Source organism: Selaginella moellendorffii, unplaced genomic scaffold (assembly GCF_000143415.4).
Source record: "Selaginella moellendorffii unplaced genomic scaffold, v1.0 SELMOscaffold_15, whole genome shotgun sequence".
In the NCBI taxonomy this organism is placed as follows: Eukaryota; Viridiplantae; Streptophyta; class Lycopodiopsida; order Selaginellales; family Selaginellaceae; genus Selaginella; species Selaginella moellendorffii.
Window position 1 is genome coordinate 2,435,034 of NW_003314276.1, and position 18,072 is coordinate 2,453,105.

Below are 18,072 nucleotides of genomic sequence, written 5' to 3' on the forward strand. Positions count from 1 at the left end.
GAGAATGAGAAGGAAAAAAAATCTCTCTAGCAAGCGGTGTTTAGCATGGCTGCTTGGAGAAAAGCCACTTGTGTGTGCTTCACGTCGATTATCTTCGACCATGGATTGATCTCAGTCGCTCAGGATAGTTTGGGAGAGCTCAAGATCTGATGAACAACATGCTGTTTCTCCCTCATGAGGCTCCAGCCAGAAGCTCCGTCGCCATATCCTTAGAGCAATGTTGTCCAAATTGCTATTACTTTAGGGATTCACGACCTTAAATACTCTCCGCTTGCTTCGGGGGTTTGGATCTTGCCCTAAGAAATCAGCATAAAGTTGACAAAGAATTCTTGAGTTCAGACTTGAATGCGCGTTCTGAATGCTGCCTGGGTTGTCCAGTCCAATTGCGCGTTCTGACATGTGGATAATGCTCCAGCGATATCAACGTGCATGCTACCGCTTTACAAATGTACTTCCAATGGATCCTAAGTTATATCTCAACCAGAACACGATCCATATAAAGAAGGATACAATAGAATTATGAAATCAAAGTTCTCTCCCGAGTACAAATCAATCATGGAGCTACCCAAAGTCCACTCAAAAATCACAATGCAGCTAAGTATGTACCAAGAACATAGAAAAGTGCAAGTGTGTATGTGTGTCTAGTGTGCGTGAGGAGAGAGCAAAAATTGAATGATATACCTGAGAGGTGGTACCACCACCATCACCACCAAAGAGAATTTCCATTTCCATCCATCTCCTCCCTGTGATCCATCCCCAAAATCTCCAAAAGAACCGGACACTACCAAAGAAGAGCAAAGCCCACAATCGAGCTCCCTAGCAGCAGTGTCGAGGCAAGAATTCGAGAAGCGCTGGATTGGTCCGAGGCAGATCCAGGCGACCTGGTGGATGCGGGAGTGGCAGCCGCGAGACCGGGAGCCGGGGCAAGGATCGGTGCTGGAGCCACTGGAACTGGCGCTGGAGCTGGGACCGTGCCTGGCGGAGGAGCTGGGGTGGGAGCTTGCGGAAGAACTCCATTGGGAGTGAGTGGCTTGTCCACCTCCACAATGCTGAGGTTGTAGCCGATCTGCTTGACGCTCTTGACGATGGTGGTGTTGGATCCGGACATGACGATGTCGAGGCCGGCCTTGGTGTTGGTGAGATTGGCCGTGCCGTCCTGCCCGGGGGCCTTGCCGGTGGTCTGGTAGAGCGACGTGATCTGCTGATCCTCGTTCTTCACGGCGGGATTGATGTACGTGAGGAAGATGTGGACGCGGATGATGTCGATGAGCTGCTTCTCAGTGGCGGTCTGGCCCAGGCTGCCGCGGAGCTGATCGATCTTGGAGTTGGGAATAACAGCGACGGTGATGGAGTTTCTGGTGTTGACGTCGCTGGCGAGGCCGGATTTCGTGAGCAAATCGTTGAACTCGGAGTAGTCGGGTTCTTTCTGGAGCTCCTCGGTGACGTTGAATGCCGCGGCGGTGGCCGCGACGGCGAGGAGAAGCGCCATAGCTAGCGGGATCTTCATCTTGCCGAAATCTGGGAAAAAGAAGAGCGCGGGGGTGAGAAATCCTCGAAATCTGGCCGGGGAATCACGAAATCTAAGCTACATTCTGGCTAGAACGCTGGAAGGGCTCCAGATCTAACCTGCATTGCTTGCAATGCAGGAGATTTGGAGGGATTTCCCAACAGCGAGAGATTACCAGATGCAAGGAGACCGGAATACCGATCGATGCGCGCCGCGGAGCCGAAGAGATCCAAGTGAAGCGATAGTGCAACCCCTGCTCCTGGCTATTAAAACCCCCAAGCTCAAGAACACACGCCCTAGAAATAATAAAGTAAAGCCGACGTGTCAATTACGCTGCCGACGTGGAGGCCGTTTACCCTGGCACGTCAGCGAATATTCGCGAATGTGTGGTGGGACGTCCACTTTGTAACCACCTAACGCTGGTGAGAATTTTTTCTCACTGGGCCAGGCTGGCATATGTTAGCTGGTCGTGACACATCCGCACGCCATTTCGACTGGGGCCCTTATATGGCGCCCTCACATTCTTTGGAGTGTCCATTCCATCCACCGGCCGCCGGGGTGAAAGGTATCGAACCGCGGACCTCTTTGCCTGGCCGGGGGATCGAGCCCGTGACCGGATCGAGAATCGACGGGCGGATGTGGTGGTGGAATCGGACGGCGATGTGGTGTGCCAGGTCACGCGCGTACTGCTCAATGCTGAGTGGAGACAAGCTGCGGGAGAGGGAGGAGGCCTAGGTAGAGGAGAGACTATGGCGGAGCACACGAGAGGTTCTAGGGTTTGATTTATTCGGGAATGGCGACGGCGAATGGCGATGCGTCGACGCTAGCGGCGGCGGCGGCGGCGGCCCCGGGCGCCATCGCCCCGGCCAGCGCCGAGGATGTGGCGCTCAAGAAGAACACGGATTGCGTCTACTTCCTGGCATCGCCGCTCACTTGCAAGAAGGTATTGCGATCGATCGGGGCGAGAGTAGAGGCTTTCTGCAGTTAGGGTTTAGTGTTTTTCTGGCTGCTGGCTGGCAGCAGCCAGATCTGCCGAGCTCGAGCTGACAGGCAGCGCGTGATTTGTTTTTGCAGGGGGAAGAATGCGAGTTTAGACACAGTGAGGCTGCGAGGATCAACCCCCGCGACTGCTGGTACTGGGTATCGGGGAGCTGCTTGAATCGGGATTGTCCATTTAGGCATCCGGTAAGAACTGTAGAGCTCTTGGCATCATAGCTTTAAGTGATTTTGTCCTTGTTGTTCTCTCCAGCCTTTGGAAGCTGGAAATCCGACTCCTGGACAGCAGCAGCCCGCGAGCAACAAAGGACGAACGCCGTGCTACTTTTTCATCCAAGGATACTGTGCGAAAGGCGATCGATGTCCCTTCTTGCACGGTGTTCCTAAGCCGACCACGACTGCTCCTCCAGAGCTCGAAGTTCCTCCAAGGTCGGAAGCTGCCATTCCATCTAAGCCGTCTTTGACAGCACAAAAGCCATCGGTGGACATACAACTGCAGGCAATAGCAGCAGTGCCGGAAGCGAGGCCAGCGCCACCTTCTCAAGTTGCAAAGCCAGCGGGAGTTTTTCAGGTTGCAAAGCCAGCGGCAGCAGCTACTCAGGTTGCAAAGCCGGCAGCTTCTCAGGTTGCGAAGCCAGCACCACCAACGCAAATAGCGAAGCCGGTTGTGAAGCCATCACCGCCAGCTCAAGTTGCGAAGCCAGCACCATCTCATGTTGATCGGTCCACTGGCTATACCCCGGCAGAGAATGTTGATCGGTACACGAGAGAGTCTACTGGTTACACTCCGGCGGAGAATGGCAACGGTGTAGCAGGCAGATCGAGAAGCGTTGCAGCTGAGCCGGAAGAGAGCGCGGAGCCTGTGTCGAGCACGCACGAGGACGATGATCTTCTCATGACGACTTCAAGAGCAGAGAATGGCACTCGAGACCCGGAAGAACGTTGGGAAGAGTCTTCGCCTGGGTTTGATGTGCTCGTAGACGACGGGCCAGAGGAGTCGGAGTTCCTCCACGGGAACAATGACGAAGCAGGCGATCGTTTCGACGACGACTACGAGTTTCAGTACTCCGAGATGTACAACCAGACTGGCGGATTCGAGTCGGGACCTCCACTATACGAGCGTGAAAGCTATGATCGCATCCGGCACGAGAACGGGAGGTTCGAGCAGGGGGAGTACACTGACTACGACGCTCCCTACGACCGGATGGACTTCGATCGTCCGCCGCTGCTGGACAACCCGGAGCGTGATTATTTCCGACAAACAAGACAGGTTCGGACACAGTCCATCAAGGAGAGGCTACGGTTCAACCATCAAGACCCACGGCCGTTTCTCGACAATGGTGATCTGCGAAACGTTCTCGAGCGGCGGCGGAGGCTGGATGTTTACCCGGGTCGAGAAGGCGATGACAGGTTTCCCAGGGAGTTTACAGACCGGGAGAGGCATCGCGACGACTTTTCCAGGGGTCGGGAGCGCGACAGGGCTCAGAACTACTTCCACCAGGCTAGACTTAACAGCAGCAGCGGCCGGAGATCATCGAGGGAGAGAAGCAACGAGCGCTTCCACCACCGGCATCCTCCTCCCGACGCTTTCATGTACAGGGGTGGTGGTCAGATCGATCGTAGGCCTGTGAAGGATGCGTCTCCGCCGGGCTACGAGGCGAGGAACTTTGGCCAGGGCTTCAGCCGAAGAACAGGCGGGGAGGAGCCATCGGACTTCGCGGCACCGAAGAGCCTGGCTCAGATCCGGGCCGAGAAGAGGAAGCTCGACGGGGAGGAGGTGGCGATGGTGAGCTCCTCCAAGCGCAGCTACATCTCCAGGGAGTCGAGGTTCCATGGCGGCGAGCTCAACGGTGGCGGGGACGATGGTGATCAACACTTTGAAGGTCCCAAGCCGCTCCACGAGATTCTCAAGGACAAGCGCAGGGAGGAATTCTCGCAGCTCCGGCGCCATGACGAGAGCGTGATCGTGGCGAGCGGTGAGCGAGAAGAGCGAGACAGCCGCGCCAATGGAGTGGCCAACCATCATGTACACGCTGACAAGATCACTACTACCACCGTGACTGCTCGAGAGGAGAGTGACGATGACGAAGACGATGACGACGACGATTTCGCGAAGAAGCTAGGTGGATACTTCTCGTAACTCTGATTTCTCTGATCGATCGAACAAAAAGGTCTGGATTGACACTTCGATGCGATCCTCTTCCTCTAATGGCTCTAAGCTAGCCACTGTTTTCTCAAGTTCCTGTTTAGACAGGACCCCGTCCTTGACGATGAACAGGCAGCTAGAAATCTTCCCGAGTTTTACCAGTGCTTGACGACAGTGGCTCCACTGGCAATCGCTCGCAAGTGCATATCTCGATCATGAATCCATCGGGGTCGTGGAAGAAGATCTGCTCCACTTCGATCCCTCGCTCCTGGACGATGCGTTTCTCGTATTTGATCCCAGCGTCTCCCAGCCTCTTCTGGACGAGAGCTAGATCCTCGCACTGGGCAATGTGGATGGATGTTACAAGAGAAGAGATTTCCTTTTTTTCTTTCGCATACCTGGAAGGAGATGTGATCGTCGCGAGGATTGATTGAGTGTTCTTGCGGAGGCCCCGCATTTTCTTGCTGGAGCAAATGAATTCCAATACCGTAGTTGTACAACCTGGACGATCAATCCATAGCGAAAAAAATCGATAGCGCAATCGATACAGGGTGGGAGAGGAGGGAGGAGGGATGCTCTTACCAGGCGCCGCGGACCTCGAGAGCGTTCGGGCGCTTGACGGGCACAAACCCTAATACATCGACGTAAAACTTCAGCGATTCTTGGATGTCGCGGCAGTTGCGCGAGAGATGATTCACGGAGGAGAGCGGCAACGGCTGTGGATTCTGGAGCGATTCCGCGCCGCCGCCGCCATGGGCGCTGCTCGCGTTTTGGATCATCGCTGAAGGAAACGAATGGAAACACAAAGCGCGTACGCTTCCGGGTAGAGAGAAACCCAACGTTGATATAACAAGTGGCGGCGGAGATCCACGTGTCTGACACGTGTCCACTTGCCGACTCATTGCTAGATTGTGATTTCCTTGTTGCTGCCGGGGTTTGAACCGGCGATCTTGTTGTCCTAGGGATTAGGGTTTGTGGGAAGAAGGGAAGAAATGGCGGTGCTGGTAGCGAAGAGGACGAGCGCGGAAGTGGAGATGGCGCACGGCTTCAAGGAGCATGCGACATGGAGTCCCTACGAGAACAATGGCGGGTTAGTGATCTTGGATCGCGCTTTGCTTCCTGTGGCGAGATTATCACGGATTTTCGCAGGACTTGCGTCGCGATTGCTGGATCGGATTATTGCATCGTCGCAGCTGACACGAGATTGTCGCTTGGCTACAGCATACTGACCAGAGGCCATTCTAAGCTGTTTAAGCTGTAAGTTTTTCTTTAGTGACTTTGGAAACAAAATGTGATTTTTCTTTCCTGTCTTTCGCAGCTCAGACACTGCGGTCATGGCCTCCTCTGGCTTCCAGGCGGATGTGAGAACTCTGCAAAAGAATCTAGAAGCCCGGCAAAAGGTTCGATCCTCTTTGTTTCCAGATTTTCGCCCTAGACCGCTGTCTTTTTTTTTGCTTCTCTTGAAACAGGGTTACTACCATCAGCACGGGAAACCAATGTCTTGCCCAGCGATGGCGCAGCTCCTGTCGAACACCCTCTATTACAAACGCTTCTTTCCATACTACAGTTTCAACGTTCTTGGTGGTCTAGACACCGAAGGTACGTGTGGAAGAGAGCATCAAAGTCTAAATCTTTGTGGAGGCTTGTAGGCAAGGGATGCGTCTACACTTATGACGCTGTTGGTTCTTACGAGCGGACAGGATATAGTACCCAGGGAAGCGGTGCAGAGTTGATAATGCCGATTCTGGATAACCAGCTCAAGTCTGCCAGTCCTCTCCTTTATCCTCCAAGGGTGACAAATCCTTTGCGATTCGTTCTTCTCTGTTGCTCACTGCCGGGAGTTTACAGGAAACGGCAACGCCCCTTACGGAACAAGAGGCTCTGGAAATTGTCAAGGACACTTTCGCTTCGGCTACCGAGCGCCAGATCTACACCGTTCGTATTGCTTTTTCTGGGTATCGCGAGCTTGAAACTCAACGCAAACTTGTGTGGTGTTGCAGGGAGATGGACTCGAGATTGTGGTCATCAACAAGGATGGAATACACAAGGAGTATTTAGACCTCAAGAAAGACTAGGCACTCTCTCTTTGCAGGAGCTATGTATAACGCCGATTCTTAGGACATATTTCATGGACAATTGTTTCATTTCCTCTCGTTCTCTCTCATCGGATTGATCACACTGAAAGAAAGTAAAATCTTATGATCGGAGCTCTATGTTGGACAATGGGGCAGCTGAGGAAATCGGTTGTGGTCTATACTAGTGCCTTAAGTGTCCCGTGCCTCCCAAGACTATCATTTTAGTAAGTCCATTGATCATCTTATATAACCTTCTTCAAGATTATTTTATGAATGCGACAAGATCACTCGGGCGCGAGGAATTCAATTCTGCCAGAGTGTTGACACATGCACTGTCAAATCCACCGTAATTCCTGAGTGTGAACTCCTCAAGGTTTCTTTTGGAGAACTTCAGTTCTCGGTTCCAATTCTCACGAGATATAAGTACCTTTGATATCTTTCTATCGACTTTGTGAATGAATGTGGACCACCTTCCCTTTGAGAGCAATAAGATATGCTCTACCTCGTTTGGCAGTGTATAGAGCTTTCCTGCCCATATTGAATGTCAAGAAACCTTGAAACATAGTTTGAAACGCTTGTGGAAATCCGATAGCATTTCACGATTCTAAAGATCAAATATACAAATTAGTGAATTTAAGGTAGTCAATAAAAGTGCGTTTATTTTGAAATTTAAAGAGAAAATGAATTTATCAGATATCTCGTGTTTCCAAAAGTAATGATATATATATAGTATACTTTTATTAATTAAAATGGGTATAAATATATAATTATTATTAATAATTAATAAAATAATAATATTGACAAATTTTAAAATTGTTATTGTAAAATTCCATCACTAAATTTACAATATTGTTAATATTTTGTTGTTTATAAATGTTTAAAATTATTTTATATAAAACTAATATTTTGTGTTTGTAATTTATAAAATTTTATATATAATTAAACATAAAAGTGAGATAAAGTGCATCTAAAAGAAATATAATAAATAATAAAATAAATGAAGGGGAAATGATAAATTTATATTTTAGCTTTAAATATACGCTAAACAAGTAATTTACAAATTATTTTATGCTAATATTTTAGTAATATAAGGTTAAGTATGTTTTTGGCTCTGTTATTTAATTAACTTACTTTTATATATTTTTATTTTGAACTCTAGCTTCCATATCAATATATATATATATATATATATATATATATATATATATATGTGAGGGCCAAGTGTACGGCTACGATGCCGTATACTAATATTAGCGTAGTGGATTTTGGTAGCCGTCGGATTGGTTTCAATCCGGACCACTCGCTCCTGTATATAAGCTAGGGTTTTTGGGTTAATTGATATGCACATTTCTGTATTCCCTTTCCATATTCCATGCACTCACATTGGTGGAGATGAGGGGCACCTTTGATTGTCCTTGGGGAGTGCTTGGATTTGGGATTTCGGTTTAGATCTAGCTTTTGCATCGTCTAGATCTAGCTTTTTGGGATTTCGGTTTAGATCTAGCTTTTGCATCGTCTAGATCCAGCTTTTTCCATTTCCTTTCTTTTGTTCTTTCCTTTTAGGATTTTGGTTTCGATCTAGCTTTTTGCATTGTCTAGATCTACCATTTCTTTCCAGCTTTTTTGTCATTTCTCTTCTTTTGCTCTTTCTTTTTCGTTCATCTTCATGGCCGATCCGCCATCTCCTCCTTTGACTCTAGAGCAGCAGTTGGTTCAATTGCTTGATGCTATGCGCTTGCAATTGAACAACCAAACTCAGTTGATGGCGGCGTTCACGGCACGTGGTACAACTCCTCCTGCTCTTGGTGCCAATCCTCGCGTTCGACCGGAGTTCTTTCACGGGAATCCTGGGGATGATGTGTACCATTGGTTCGATCACTTTACGGTGATTGCCACATATCATTCTTGGGATGATGCTCGACGATTGCGTGAGTTTCCCACGTGTCTCCAAGGGACGGCGTTGCAGTGGTACAATGGTTTAAGCGTAGCTACTCGTGGGGATTGGAGTGTTCTCCCGGACGTCTTCAAACGCGCCTTCGGACATGCCGATGATTGTGATGATGCTTTCCAACAATTGCATCGTCTTCGCCAAGGGCCATCGGAGTCGGTGATGCAATTTGGCGTTCGTTTCCGAAGTCTTTTGCTTCGTGCGGAGCCAAATATGTCGGAGCGGATCAAGTTAGGAATGTTGTGGCCAGCACTTCGTCAAGATCTTGTCGGACTTGTGCATGCACTTGCTCCTGCCACCCTTGACGATGCTCTTCGCTTGGCACAACGTTATGAGACGTCGCCTCTTCCACTTCTCGCTGCACGTCCTTCCGCTCCACTTCCTATGGGTGATGGTCCTGTTCCAATGGAGGTTGATGCTGCTGCTGCTCGAGTCCAAGGACAAGCGCGAGGACGTGGTCGTGGCCGTGATGTTTGCTGCTGGGTGTGTGATGAAGTTGGTCATACTTATCGGCGTTGCCGTCGTTTTCCGGATTGGCGACCTCCATTTCCTGGGTGGAGACCTTGGCGTCAGCAACGTCCCCTGGGTGCTGCTGTAGTGGAAGGTCTGGACACCTAGATGCATCCGGGAAACGAGGAGTCGCGCGAGTAACGGAGGGACCTTGCACGAATAAATCAGTGACCCCTCCATCTTTCTTTCGGGAGTATCATCAAGGGGTTCACTCGGCACCAGTTCATCCAGTGTTTACTTTCCAAGCTCGTTTTTATAACAAGAAGTCTCCTATTATTCTCTCCGTGTTGGTTGATACAGGTTCGAGTTTATCTTCTATTGCTCGACCTGTTGCCACACGTTGTCGTCTACACTTGCGTCGTGCGGCAGAACCAGTTTTCATTCTTTATGGCAACGGCCGTACACATGCATGTGCACGGGATGAGGTGGACCTGGTTGTGCGTGTGGGCAATCTCGAGCTTGAGTTGCAGTCGTTGCGGGTGGTGCCGAGTCAAGCTTTTGACCTCATTCTTGGTATGGATTGGTTGCAGCGCAATCATGCCAAGTGTGACTTTGAGGCTTCTCCCCTTTGTCTCATACTTTCTTATGTTTCATCCATTCCTCTCACTTCCATACCTCTTCGTCCCTCTACTTCTACCTCTGCTTCCATTACTTTTGTTTCCCCACTCTTTCCTTCTGTGTTTCCATCTTGTTCTGCTTTTCCCTTTTCCGATCCCTCCGACGATCTTTGTGTTGTAGCAGTTGACCGGCTCATGAAGGAGTATTCTGATCTCTTTGAATTTGACCTATTGTCTGGGGCCAAGATTGCCACACGTCATCCAATTCCAACCAGGGATGCTCGTCCAATCAAGGTTCTTGTTCGTCGTCGGTCACCTAAGGAGATCAAAATTTTACGAGCAAACGTCAAGGAAATGCTGGAAAAGGGTGTTATTCGGAAGTCACGGAGTCCTTGGGCATGTGAACCTCATCTTGTGACGAAGCCTGATGGGAGTATTTGTTTCTGCATCGACTATCGTCCGTTAAACTAAGTGACGATCCCAGATGTGTATCCTCTTCCTCACACTGCTGATCTCTTGGATCGTCTGGGACGGAGTCGTTGGTTCACCAAGCTAGATCTTGCTTCTGGGTATTGGCAAGTACCGATGGCCGAAGAAGATATTCCTAAGACTGCTTTTCGTACACCATTTGGTTTGTACGAGTTCTTGGTGATGCCGTTTGGTTTGAACAATGCTCCAGCAACTTTCCAGCGGATGATGGACGAGGTTCTTTGCGATATGCCGGAGGTGACTGCTGACTTCATTGATGATGTTTTGATCCACTCGGAGGGGACGTGGGAGGAGCACGTTCGTGATGTTTGTAAAGTGTTGGATCGGCTACGCGACGTTGGTTTAAAGCTGAAGCGGTCGAAGTGCGTGTTTGGGTCCAAGGACACAACTTATCTTGGGTACCGTATTTCTCGTGAGTGTTTGCAAGTTGATCCTGACAAACTTGTGGCTGTTCTAAAGTTCCCTACTCCGAAGTGTGTGAATGATATGCAGCGCTTTTTGGGTAAGGTGCAGTATCTTGGTCGTTTTGTGGATCATCTTTCCGATCGCACTACACCATTGCGAGCATTGCTGAAGTCATCAACGTCATCTTTCATCTAGTCTCCAGATTGTGAGCGGGCGTTCGTGGATCTCAAGGAGCTATTGACGACTCCTCCGGTTTTGGCATATCCTGACTACACTCGACCTTTTATTTTGCACGTGGATGCTTCTGACATTGGTCTTGGAGGTGTGTTGATGCAAGAGAGCTCGAGTGTGCCTGGTCAGCGCCATCCCATTGCATACATAAGCCGTACATTACAACCAGCGGAGATGAACTACTCCACGACGGAGAAGGAGTGTTTAGCAGCAGTCTGGGATTTTGAGAAACTTCATGCATATCTACATGGTTCTTGGACGTTACTTGAAGGTGACCATGCTGCTGTTACTTCATTATTGAAGCGGAAGAACCTGGTTGGTCGTACGGCTCGATGGGCTTTGAAGCTTCAGATATATGATTTCGATGTTGTTCATCGCCCAAGGAGTTCTATGGCTGATGCTGATGCCCTTTCTCGAGCTCCTCTTCCTTCTCCACTCACTTCTCATCATTCTAACGAACCTGTTGTTCCAGCATCTGTGGATTTTCTAGATGAGGATTCTGTGCCGTCGGCGGTTGCTGTCCTTGACGTTCAGTGTCCACAGGGTGCAGAGCAAGATCTACCTTCTCTTGAGGAGGTTCGCGAGGCTCAAAAGATTGAGCCATGGATTCGAAGGCTTCGAGATGGGTTTGAGAATCCTACATCACTTGCTGATGACTTGCCTTTCCGGCATTTACATTCTCAATATCGCCTTGAAGATGGCCTTCTTTATTTTGTGGGGACGGATCCTAATGATCATTTACGACTGGTGGTACCTTCGGTGTTTATTCCGCGGTTTCTCCATGCCTACCATGATTCTCCTGTTCTAGGTGGGCATATGGGACACCGTCGTGTCACCGAGAAGCTGCGCAGGTCTTTCTATTGGCCGGAGATGCGACGTGATATTATCCGGTATGTGCGTAGCTGCATTTGGTGCCAAGCTCGTAATACTCCCCCTTGTGCTGCGGAAGGACGGTTAGAGTCAATTGCAATTTCCCGTCCGTTTGAGTTGGTGGCGTTTGATCTTATGGGACCTTTTCCACGATCGACTGCTGGCAATGAGTATGTTATTATTGCTTCTGACTACTTGACTCGTTGGGTGGAAGTTGGTGCTCTTGCTAGCGCCTCTGCAACTGCTGTTGGATACTTCCTCCTCAATCGAGTGGTGTTCCAGCATTCCTGTCCAGAGCGGATTCTTTCGGATAATGGTCCTGCATTTATGGCTGAGGTATTTCATGTTTTGACATCTCGGTTGGGGATACGCCACACTTTTACGAGTGCTTATCATCCACAATCAGACGGTCTGGTGGAACGGCTCGTTCGGACATTCAAAGGGATGATTTCGAAGTATGTGAACTTTCAGCATTCGGATTGGGATGGTTATTTGCCGTCTCTTCGGTATGCCTATGTCACAGGGGTGCAGAGTTCTGTTGGTGCTTCACCATATAAACTTTTATATGGTCATGATCCAATATTACCAACAGAGTTGGGTTTACCTTCACGATTGCCACGAGCTCCTGATGCTAAGTCATGGGATCAGTATTTGACAAGCATTCTTCCACTTGTCCGAGCAGAGTCTGCCAAACACTTAGGCCGCGTACAAGTGGGACAACAACGGCGCTACAACTCCCATCATCGTCCACCTGTGGAGTACAAAGTGAATGATTTGGTGTTAGTTCGTTTTCCCCATCTTACGGTACGTGGTTTATCTAAGGGGCTCCTTGCACAGTGGAAAGGACCGTATCGGGTGTTGCGGCAAGTTGGACCGCAAGTTTATGAGGTTCGGCATGACGTTCAGCAAACCGATCCTCCGGAGATTGTGCATGTGCAGCGGTTAAAACGCTTCATACAAAGGGATCAGGAGCAGTTAATACCGTCTACAGATCCGCCGATGCCTCCTCCTGACGTTCCTCCAGATCCCGGCCTATCTACAAGAGAACCCTGATGGCCTTCCATTATTCCGAGAGGAGGGGATGATGTGAGGGCCAAGTGTACAGCTACGATGCCGTATACTAATATTAGCGTAGTGGATTTTGGTAGCCGTCGGATTGGTTTCAATCCGGACCACTCGCTCCTGTATATAAGCTAGGGTTTTTGGGTTAATTGATATGTACATTTCTGTATTCCCTTTTCATATTCCATGCACTCACACACACACACACACACACACATATATATATATATATATATATATATATATATATATATATATCTGTGTGTGTGTGTGTGTGTGTGTGTGTATATATATATATATGTATATATATGTAAGAGGGTGCACTCTTATTCATGGGCTTTTTCCTTTTATATTTGAACCTTTATAAATCATTTCTCAAGTTGTTTCCTTTAGTTGTTTACATTTACACTCCTATAACATATATATACTAAAGAGATGGTAAATAACTATTTTAATAAAAATTTATATATGTCATAATTATCTCCTTCAAGGTATTAACAAGCTGTTCTATCAAACCATTACTATGTGGATAATAAACAATGAGAAAAGTGGCATATTCCCAATTAATACATCAAGAGGGTTAGATAGCCTAAGCCATAATTTAACTCTTACTTGTGTTTCTGTCCTTGTTTTACTTCTAATTTAGGTCTAAGGCCAAGCATCTTTGTCTTTGCTATTTAGTATCAGATCAGAGTAATATCTAGAGTGAACTATAGTTTCAAAAAGTTACTATCATGGTATGTTTATGTCAGTAACTTCAATTTCAATAAGTGCTTCACTTGTTTATGCCTTTGAAATATATCAGATCCATTATTACAGTGGACCAGCTATAGAGGTGGTCTATTCTCTGTGGTAGAATTGTAGTACATCATATATATTATTCTGCCATATAAGTGATCTTGCTCTTGCTGTCATGCCACAATAGCTCCCTTTTTCTTAGTCTTCACAACAATTGCATATGAAACTTTTCTTCTTTGCCTTTGTTAAATGCATGAGGAAGCGTCAATAGTAGGATAGCTTCCCAAATAAGATGTTACTCTTGTAGTCGTTACTTCTTAGTAAGCTCATCCCATTATGATTTATATTGCTTTACTAAATGCCTGTGAATGTAAGATGTTAGAAATGCATCACCACTTCACTAATCCTTTCATCAAATTTTTATGGCCACTACCTTCTCAATTTTTTTCCTTTTCCATCATCTTTGCATATTGGAGAGCTGTATTTTCATCAATAAACCATTTTCTTTTCTGTTCATAGCAAAGTGCCCAGAAAATTGTTGCAAACCGGCACCATAGTTGTGAAGAGAAGTTCCAACTGAACCAAAGCAGTTCCAGGGCAGCATCACGAAGGTGTGTGAGGACAACGAGAGGCAAATCAGCTCATCTCCAGCTCAGCAAAGCTTTGATCCCTGTTTGCCACCGCCTCAAGAGCGATACAGCTTTGGCCTGCAGGAAAGCAATGATCTTGGACACTCCCTCTTCATCCCCGGATTCTCTGGAGGAATCCCTCGCTGCTGGGCCTGGTGAGGGATTGTTGTTTCAGCACATGCTCGGGTCGTGTTGGCAAGAAGAGATGATCGTCATTGAGCTGAAGAGGAATGTCCCGGGTGGTTCCAATCCCATCACTAGATTGAGATCCACAAAATTCGGCATGATCCACAAAAAGTTGAGATGGCCGAGCTGGTCTAAGGCGCCAGATTAAGGTTCTGGTCCGCAAGGGCGTGGGTTCAATCCCACTCTCAACACTGCTCAAATTGAAAGAATGGCCTGCTTCCGGATATCAGGCGGCAAAACTAAATAAAAGATCCAAGTAAATGCGATCTAAATCACGAACTCTTCCGTTTAATGCGGTTTAGACCCCAAGCTGCGATTCCTGCAAGGTTCTTCGTAGTAAACTCCCACCGCATCCAAATACTTCCCAGCTCTCCCGAAAAACCCCACAATTCTACCCGGCCCGCTCCGGAAAAAATTGCCGTGCATTTTCCCAAACGGGCCGTACTGCTTCCTCTCGTCGTTGCTTTTCCTGCGAGTGAAGAAGATGAGCGAATTGATCGTCTGGTCAAACGTCCCCGACACCTGAAAGAGATACTCGTCGGGAAAATCCAGAGCCACCTACATGACATGTACGAATTAGATAATATTGTCTACGGAATTAGACAATGTGAGTGCTCTTTCTTCTTTTTTGTTCTACCTGGACTTTGCCTCCTCCGTTGCCTCCGTGCTGGCCGCCAGTTATTCGAGAGCCGTCTTGATCGTAGCCGACTTTGATCATGTCGATCCGGTTGCCGTGCCTCAATTGGATCAGTCTGATCCCTCTCGACATTCCATCGCTGAATTCGTCGCCCGCTGCTCCACCCCACATAAAAGACTGGCTCCCATCTACTCTTGCCGGAACCTGCAATTGCAGTGCCAGATCCTTCAAAATCCCACAAAAACTTCAAAGTTTTGAGAGTTGCCCACCAGAATCAAGGCCAGGACCAATGCCGTCGTGATCCATGCCATCGTTTGTCCTCTTCGATCAAACAAAAGCTCGAGCCACAAGAGTCGTTTAAGTAGCTGGCGCATGTCTCTTTACCTCCTCGACCACAAAGCGTCGCTGTAATCACAGCTTAAGTTAACTATGATACTAGTATCTTTTGCCGTTGGCGGGAATATGCCATGTTTCGATAAACTTGCTGGTTAGAAGGAGAATATCCTACAGACTCGAAAACTGGTACGAGAATATTCTATGTTTCGGATACCCGCTTGTCAAAAAAAGAAGGGTGGCCGCGACCGTCAGCCGCCATTTCACAAGCCGCCAGCACACGCGCACTGGGCCCGTCGAGCCCGTCATCGCTTGACACCCGGAAGGGCCGATCTTATCCACAAAGCCAAATTTTATTAAGCCATGGCTTTCCCGCAATAGGTCGTCGAACCCTCGATCGCCACTCCGGGACCGAAGAAGAAGAGCGCCAAGAGGGAGTGCTCGGCTATGGCGCGATCCGGTGTTCTTCGGCGCTGCGCATCCGGCGTCGCGAATTGGAGGCGGCAGAGCATCGTCGCAGGTGCTAGTCTTAATCTCCCCTCTTTCTCCACGGCGGAGCAGGGATCTCCTCCTCTCGCACCCCGCCATGGCGCGGTGGCAAGATTTCTAGGTTTTCAACCCGGCGGCATTGCGCTGCGGAGGAATCTCTGCACGGGCACGACTCTTGGATCGGCCGCGGCGGAGGAATGCATCAATGCGGCTCCGGCGCCAGCGCCATACAGCCCCGCCACTGGCACGTATTCCAGCGCCCGCCCGCCGCTCAAGATGCCCGAGGATCCGTGCATGGACGTCACCACATTCGTGATGAGCGGCAAGGACAATCTCGCGGACAAGCCGGCGCTGATCGATGCGAAGACCGGCCACACCATGACTTACTCGCAGCTCCAGCACGCGATCTGCTCGGTGGAGCTGGGACTGGTCAGTATCGGTGTCCGTCAGGGAGATGTGGTGATGCTCGTGTCCCGGAACTCCGTCCACTATCCAGTGGCATTCCTGGCGACCACATCGGTGGGAGGAGTTCTCGCGACGCTCAATCCACTGACGTCGGCCGGGGAGGCGAAGAAACAGGCCGAGGCAGCGGGAGCTCGGTTCGTCATCGTGGAGGAGGAGTTCGTGGACAAGGTGGCGGAGCTCGGGGTGCCACTGGTGATCATCGAGAAGGGCGACAAGATCAAAGTTGGCTCCACGGAGGTTGCCTTTTCGGATCTCCTGGCGTCGGATCCTTCGTGCAGCAGCGCTCCGGAGACGAAGATCAGCCAGGACGATCCGGCTCTCGTGCTCTACTCTGCCGGAACTACAGGGCCGAGCAAAGGGGTGGTGCTAAGCCACAAGAACATCATCGCCCAGTTACTCCAGCTCTCGGTGCTCGGAGAGACGGACGCAGGGACGCATCTGTGCTGTCTGCCGATGTCTCATGTGTTTGGCTTGGTGGTGATCACGCTCCAGCAGTTGTACAGAGGAGCTACGGTGGTGGTGATGCCCAAGCTCGACATGAACGACGCTCCAAACTTGATCTCGGCTCACAAAGTCACTCACCTCTACGCGCTTCCTAACACCATCGCGGGCATTCTCAAGATAATGACGACAAGTACTTCCCCAGGTAGTTTTAGTTCTCTTCAACGTGTTCTGTGCGGTGGAGCTCCCCTGCGCAAGGAAGTGATCGAGGAGTTCTGCAAGCAAGTTCCCGATGCTTCCTTTGTTCAGGTAAGAGCTCGATCATTGTTTCTTACTCTTTCCTTCTTTGTTTGCTGATTTTTCGTTTCGTTATTTTCAGATTTATGGATTGACAGAGGCCACCGGAGCAGTGGCACTGAATAATCTGAAAGAAGATCAATTCCCAGACTCTGTCGGTACTCTTCTCTCTGGAATTGAGGCCAAGATCCTGAATGGCGATAAAGAGCCTTTGGGTCCAAATAACCAAGGAGAGCTTCATGTCCGTGGACCAAACGTCATGAAAGGTTCGTGGTGTTCTTCCTGTAACCACATCACTTGACTTTTCTCTCATCTCTCATCTCATCTTTTCCTTTCGATGCAGGCTACTTCAAAGGTGTTGACGAGACTTTGGATCAAGATGGTTGGCTGAGCACTGGCGACCTCGTGAGTTTCGACGAAGAAGGTAGAATGTTCGTCATTGATCGGATCAAGTACAAGTCTCACCAGGTATGTGTCTCCTTTTTGAGTTTAGAGAGCAGTAAGTCACGAGAGAGAATTCCCCGTTTCCTCAGGTTGCTCCAGTCGAGCTAGAAGCGATTTTGCTTTCCCACCCTTGCATAGTAGATGCTGCAGTTGTCCCGTAAGATTTCGAAATCTCCTCTTCCTCCCCGCGAGGCTCCCATGCATTGTCATTTCTCCAAGTTCCTGCTTCTGATGGTGATCTCTTTTTATCGTTTCTCTTGGCAGAGCTCCGGGTGAGGAGGCGGGGCAAGTTCCAGTAGCATTTGTTGTACAATCTCCGGATGGTAATCTCACCGAGAACCGAGTGAAGGAGTTCCTAGCTGAGAGAGTAAGTTCATGCTAATTCTTCTATGAGATTCTTCTTTGAGGATTCTAAGAGCTCTCTCTCTCTCTCTCTCGATTTTCTTCCAGGTTGCTCCATACAAGAAGGTACAACAAGTGTTATTCGTAGACGAGATTCCAAAGACAGGCTCGGGAAAAATTCTACGTGGGGATTTGCTCCAGAGACATTTGTGATAGAAATAAGGAAAGCTCCATCTATTTTTTTTGGTTATGAGCTTGAGCGTGGAAGAAAAACC

At 49.0% G+C, this 18,072-nt stretch overlaps 6 protein-coding genes and 1 non-coding gene across 8 annotated transcripts; 4 read left to right on the forward strand and 3 right to left on the reverse strand.

Moving 5' to 3' along the window:
* Window positions 1-497: 497 nt before the first annotated feature.
* LOC9641336 (fasciclin-like arabinogalactan protein 3) lies at window positions 498-1,797 on the reverse strand. The gene is made up of 2 exons (XM_024675752.1): window positions 1,683-1,797; window positions 498-1,518 (listed from the first exon to the last, which is right to left on the reverse strand). The coding sequence occupies exon 2, from the start codon at window positions 1,505-1,507 to the stop codon at window positions 782-784; it is 726 nt and encodes a 241-aa protein (XP_024531520.1). The 5' UTR covers window positions 1,508-1,518; window positions 1,683-1,797; the 3' UTR covers window positions 498-781.
* Window positions 1,798-2,149: 352 nt separating this feature from the next.
* Window positions 2,150-4,801, forward strand: LOC9641337 (zinc finger CCCH domain-containing protein 32). Its single transcript, XM_002970738.2, has 3 exons — window positions 2,150-2,450; window positions 2,582-2,692; window positions 2,757-4,801. Exons 1-3 carry the CDS (start codon window positions 2,301-2,303, stop codon window positions 4,641-4,643), a joined length of 2,148 nt encoding a protein of 715 aa, XP_002970784.1. The 5' UTR covers window positions 2,150-2,300; the 3' UTR covers window positions 4,644-4,801.
* Window positions 4,624-5,475, reverse strand: LOC9633209. Its single transcript, XM_002970899.2, has 3 exons — window positions 5,232-5,475; window positions 5,048-5,150; window positions 4,624-4,989 (listed from the first exon to the last, which is right to left on the reverse strand). Exons 1-3 carry the CDS (start codon window positions 5,426-5,428, stop codon window positions 4,786-4,788), a joined length of 504 nt encoding a protein of 167 aa, XP_002970945.1. The 5' UTR covers window positions 5,429-5,475; the 3' UTR covers window positions 4,624-4,785.
* A 149-nt stretch (window positions 5,476-5,624) lies between these two features.
* Window positions 5,625-6,860, forward strand: LOC9641338 (proteasome subunit beta type-1). The gene is made up of 7 exons (XM_002970739.2): window positions 5,625-5,739; window positions 5,799-5,906; window positions 5,968-6,049; window positions 6,119-6,248; window positions 6,299-6,441; window positions 6,498-6,584; window positions 6,650-6,860. The coding sequence occupies exons 1-7, from the start codon at window positions 5,642-5,644 to the stop codon at window positions 6,722-6,724; spliced, it is 723 nt and encodes a 240-aa protein (XP_002970785.2). The 5' UTR covers window positions 5,625-5,641; the 3' UTR covers window positions 6,725-6,860.
* Window positions 6,861-14,460: 7,600 nt separating this feature from the next.
* On the forward strand, window positions 14,461-14,540 carry TRNAL-AAG. Its single transcript has one exon. It is a non-coding gene; the product is annotated as a tRNA-Leu (tRNA).
* Window positions 14,541-14,615: 75 nt separating this feature from the next.
* On the reverse strand, window positions 14,616-15,081 carry LOC9633210 (jacalin-related lectin 3). The gene is made up of 2 exons (XM_002970900.2): window positions 14,987-15,081; window positions 14,616-14,907 (listed from the first exon to the last, which is right to left on the reverse strand). The coding sequence occupies exons 1-2, from the start codon at window positions 15,065-15,067 to the stop codon at window positions 14,638-14,640; spliced, it is 351 nt and encodes a 116-aa protein (XP_002970946.2). The 5' UTR covers window positions 15,068-15,081; the 3' UTR covers window positions 14,616-14,637.
* Window positions 15,082-15,674: 593 nt separating this feature from the next.
* Window positions 15,675-18,047, forward strand: LOC112346525 (4-coumarate--CoA ligase-like 7). Of its 2 annotated transcripts, XM_024675670.1 has the most exons (6): window positions 15,675-17,023; window positions 17,094-17,277; window positions 17,355-17,479; window positions 17,545-17,612; window positions 17,720-17,822; window positions 17,906-18,047. In XM_024675670.1, exons 1-6 carry the CDS (start codon window positions 15,767-15,769, stop codon window positions 18,008-18,010), a joined length of 1,842 nt encoding a protein of 613 aa, XP_024531438.1. In that variant the 5' UTR covers window positions 15,675-15,766; the 3' UTR covers window positions 18,011-18,047. The 2 variants fall into 2 exon arrangements, 1 of the variants encoding a protein (XP_024531438.1); XR_002992461.1 differs by lacking the exon at window positions 17,545-17,612 and having other exon boundaries at window positions 15,678-17,023; window positions 17,906-18,045.
* Window positions 18,048-18,072: the final 25 nt, after the last annotated feature.

Coding starts and splice junctions, on each gene's coding strand:
- LOC9641336 (XM_024675752.1), bottom strand. CDS start 1,507: ATGAAGATCCCGCTAGCTATGGCGCTTCTCCTCGCCGTCGCGGCCACC.
- LOC9641337 (XM_002970738.2), top strand. CDS start 2,301: ATGGCGACGGCGAATGGCGATGCGTCGACGCTAGCGGCGGCGGCGGCG. Junction 2,451..2,581: donor CGCCGCTCACTTGCAAGAAG/GTATTGCGATCG, acceptor TTGTTTTTGCAG/GGGGAAGAATGCGAGTTTAG. Junction 2,693..2,756: donor ATTGTCCATTTAGGCATCCG/GTAAGAACTGTA, acceptor TGTTCTCTCCAG/CCTTTGGAAGCTGGAAATCC.
- LOC9633209 (XM_002970899.2), bottom strand. CDS start 5,428: ATGATCCAAAACGCGAGCAGCGCCCATGGCGGCGGCGGCGCGGAATCG. Junction 5,151..5,231: donor CTCGAGGTCCGCGGCGCCTG/GTAAGAGCATCC, acceptor TTGATCGTCCAG/GTTGTACAACTACGGTATTG. Junction 4,990..5,047: donor ACGATCACATCTCCTTCCAG/GTATGCGAAAGA, acceptor CACATTGCCCAG/TGCGAGGATCTAGCTCTCGT.
- LOC9641338 (XM_002970739.2), top strand. CDS start 5,642: ATGGCGGTGCTGGTAGCGAAGAGGACGAGCGCGGAAGTGGAGATGGCG. Junction 5,740..5,798: donor CCCTACGAGAACAATGGCGG/GTTAGTGATCTT, acceptor GGATTTTCGCAG/GACTTGCGTCGCGATTGCTG. Junction 6,585..6,649: donor CCGAGCGCCAGATCTACACC/GTTCGTATTGCT, acceptor GTGGTGTTGCAG/GGAGATGGACTCGAGATTGT.
- LOC9633210 (XM_002970900.2), bottom strand. CDS start 15,067: ATGATCAAAGTCGGCTACGATCAAGACGGCTCTCGAATAACTGGCGGC. Junction 14,908..14,986: donor ACGGAGGAGGCAAAGTCCAG/GTAGAACAAAAA, acceptor CATGTCATGTAG/GTGGCTCTGGATTTTCCCGA.
- LOC112346525 (XM_024675670.1), top strand. CDS start 15,767: ATGGCGCGATCCGGTGTTCTTCGGCGCTGCGCATCCGGCGTCGCGAAT. Junction 17,024..17,093: donor CCGATGCTTCCTTTGTTCAG/GTAAGAGCTCGA, acceptor CGTTATTTTCAG/ATTTATGGATTGACAGAGGC. Junction 17,823..17,905: donor AGGAGTTCCTAGCTGAGAGA/GTAAGTTCATGC, acceptor ATTTTCTTCCAG/GTTGCTCCATACAAGAAGGT.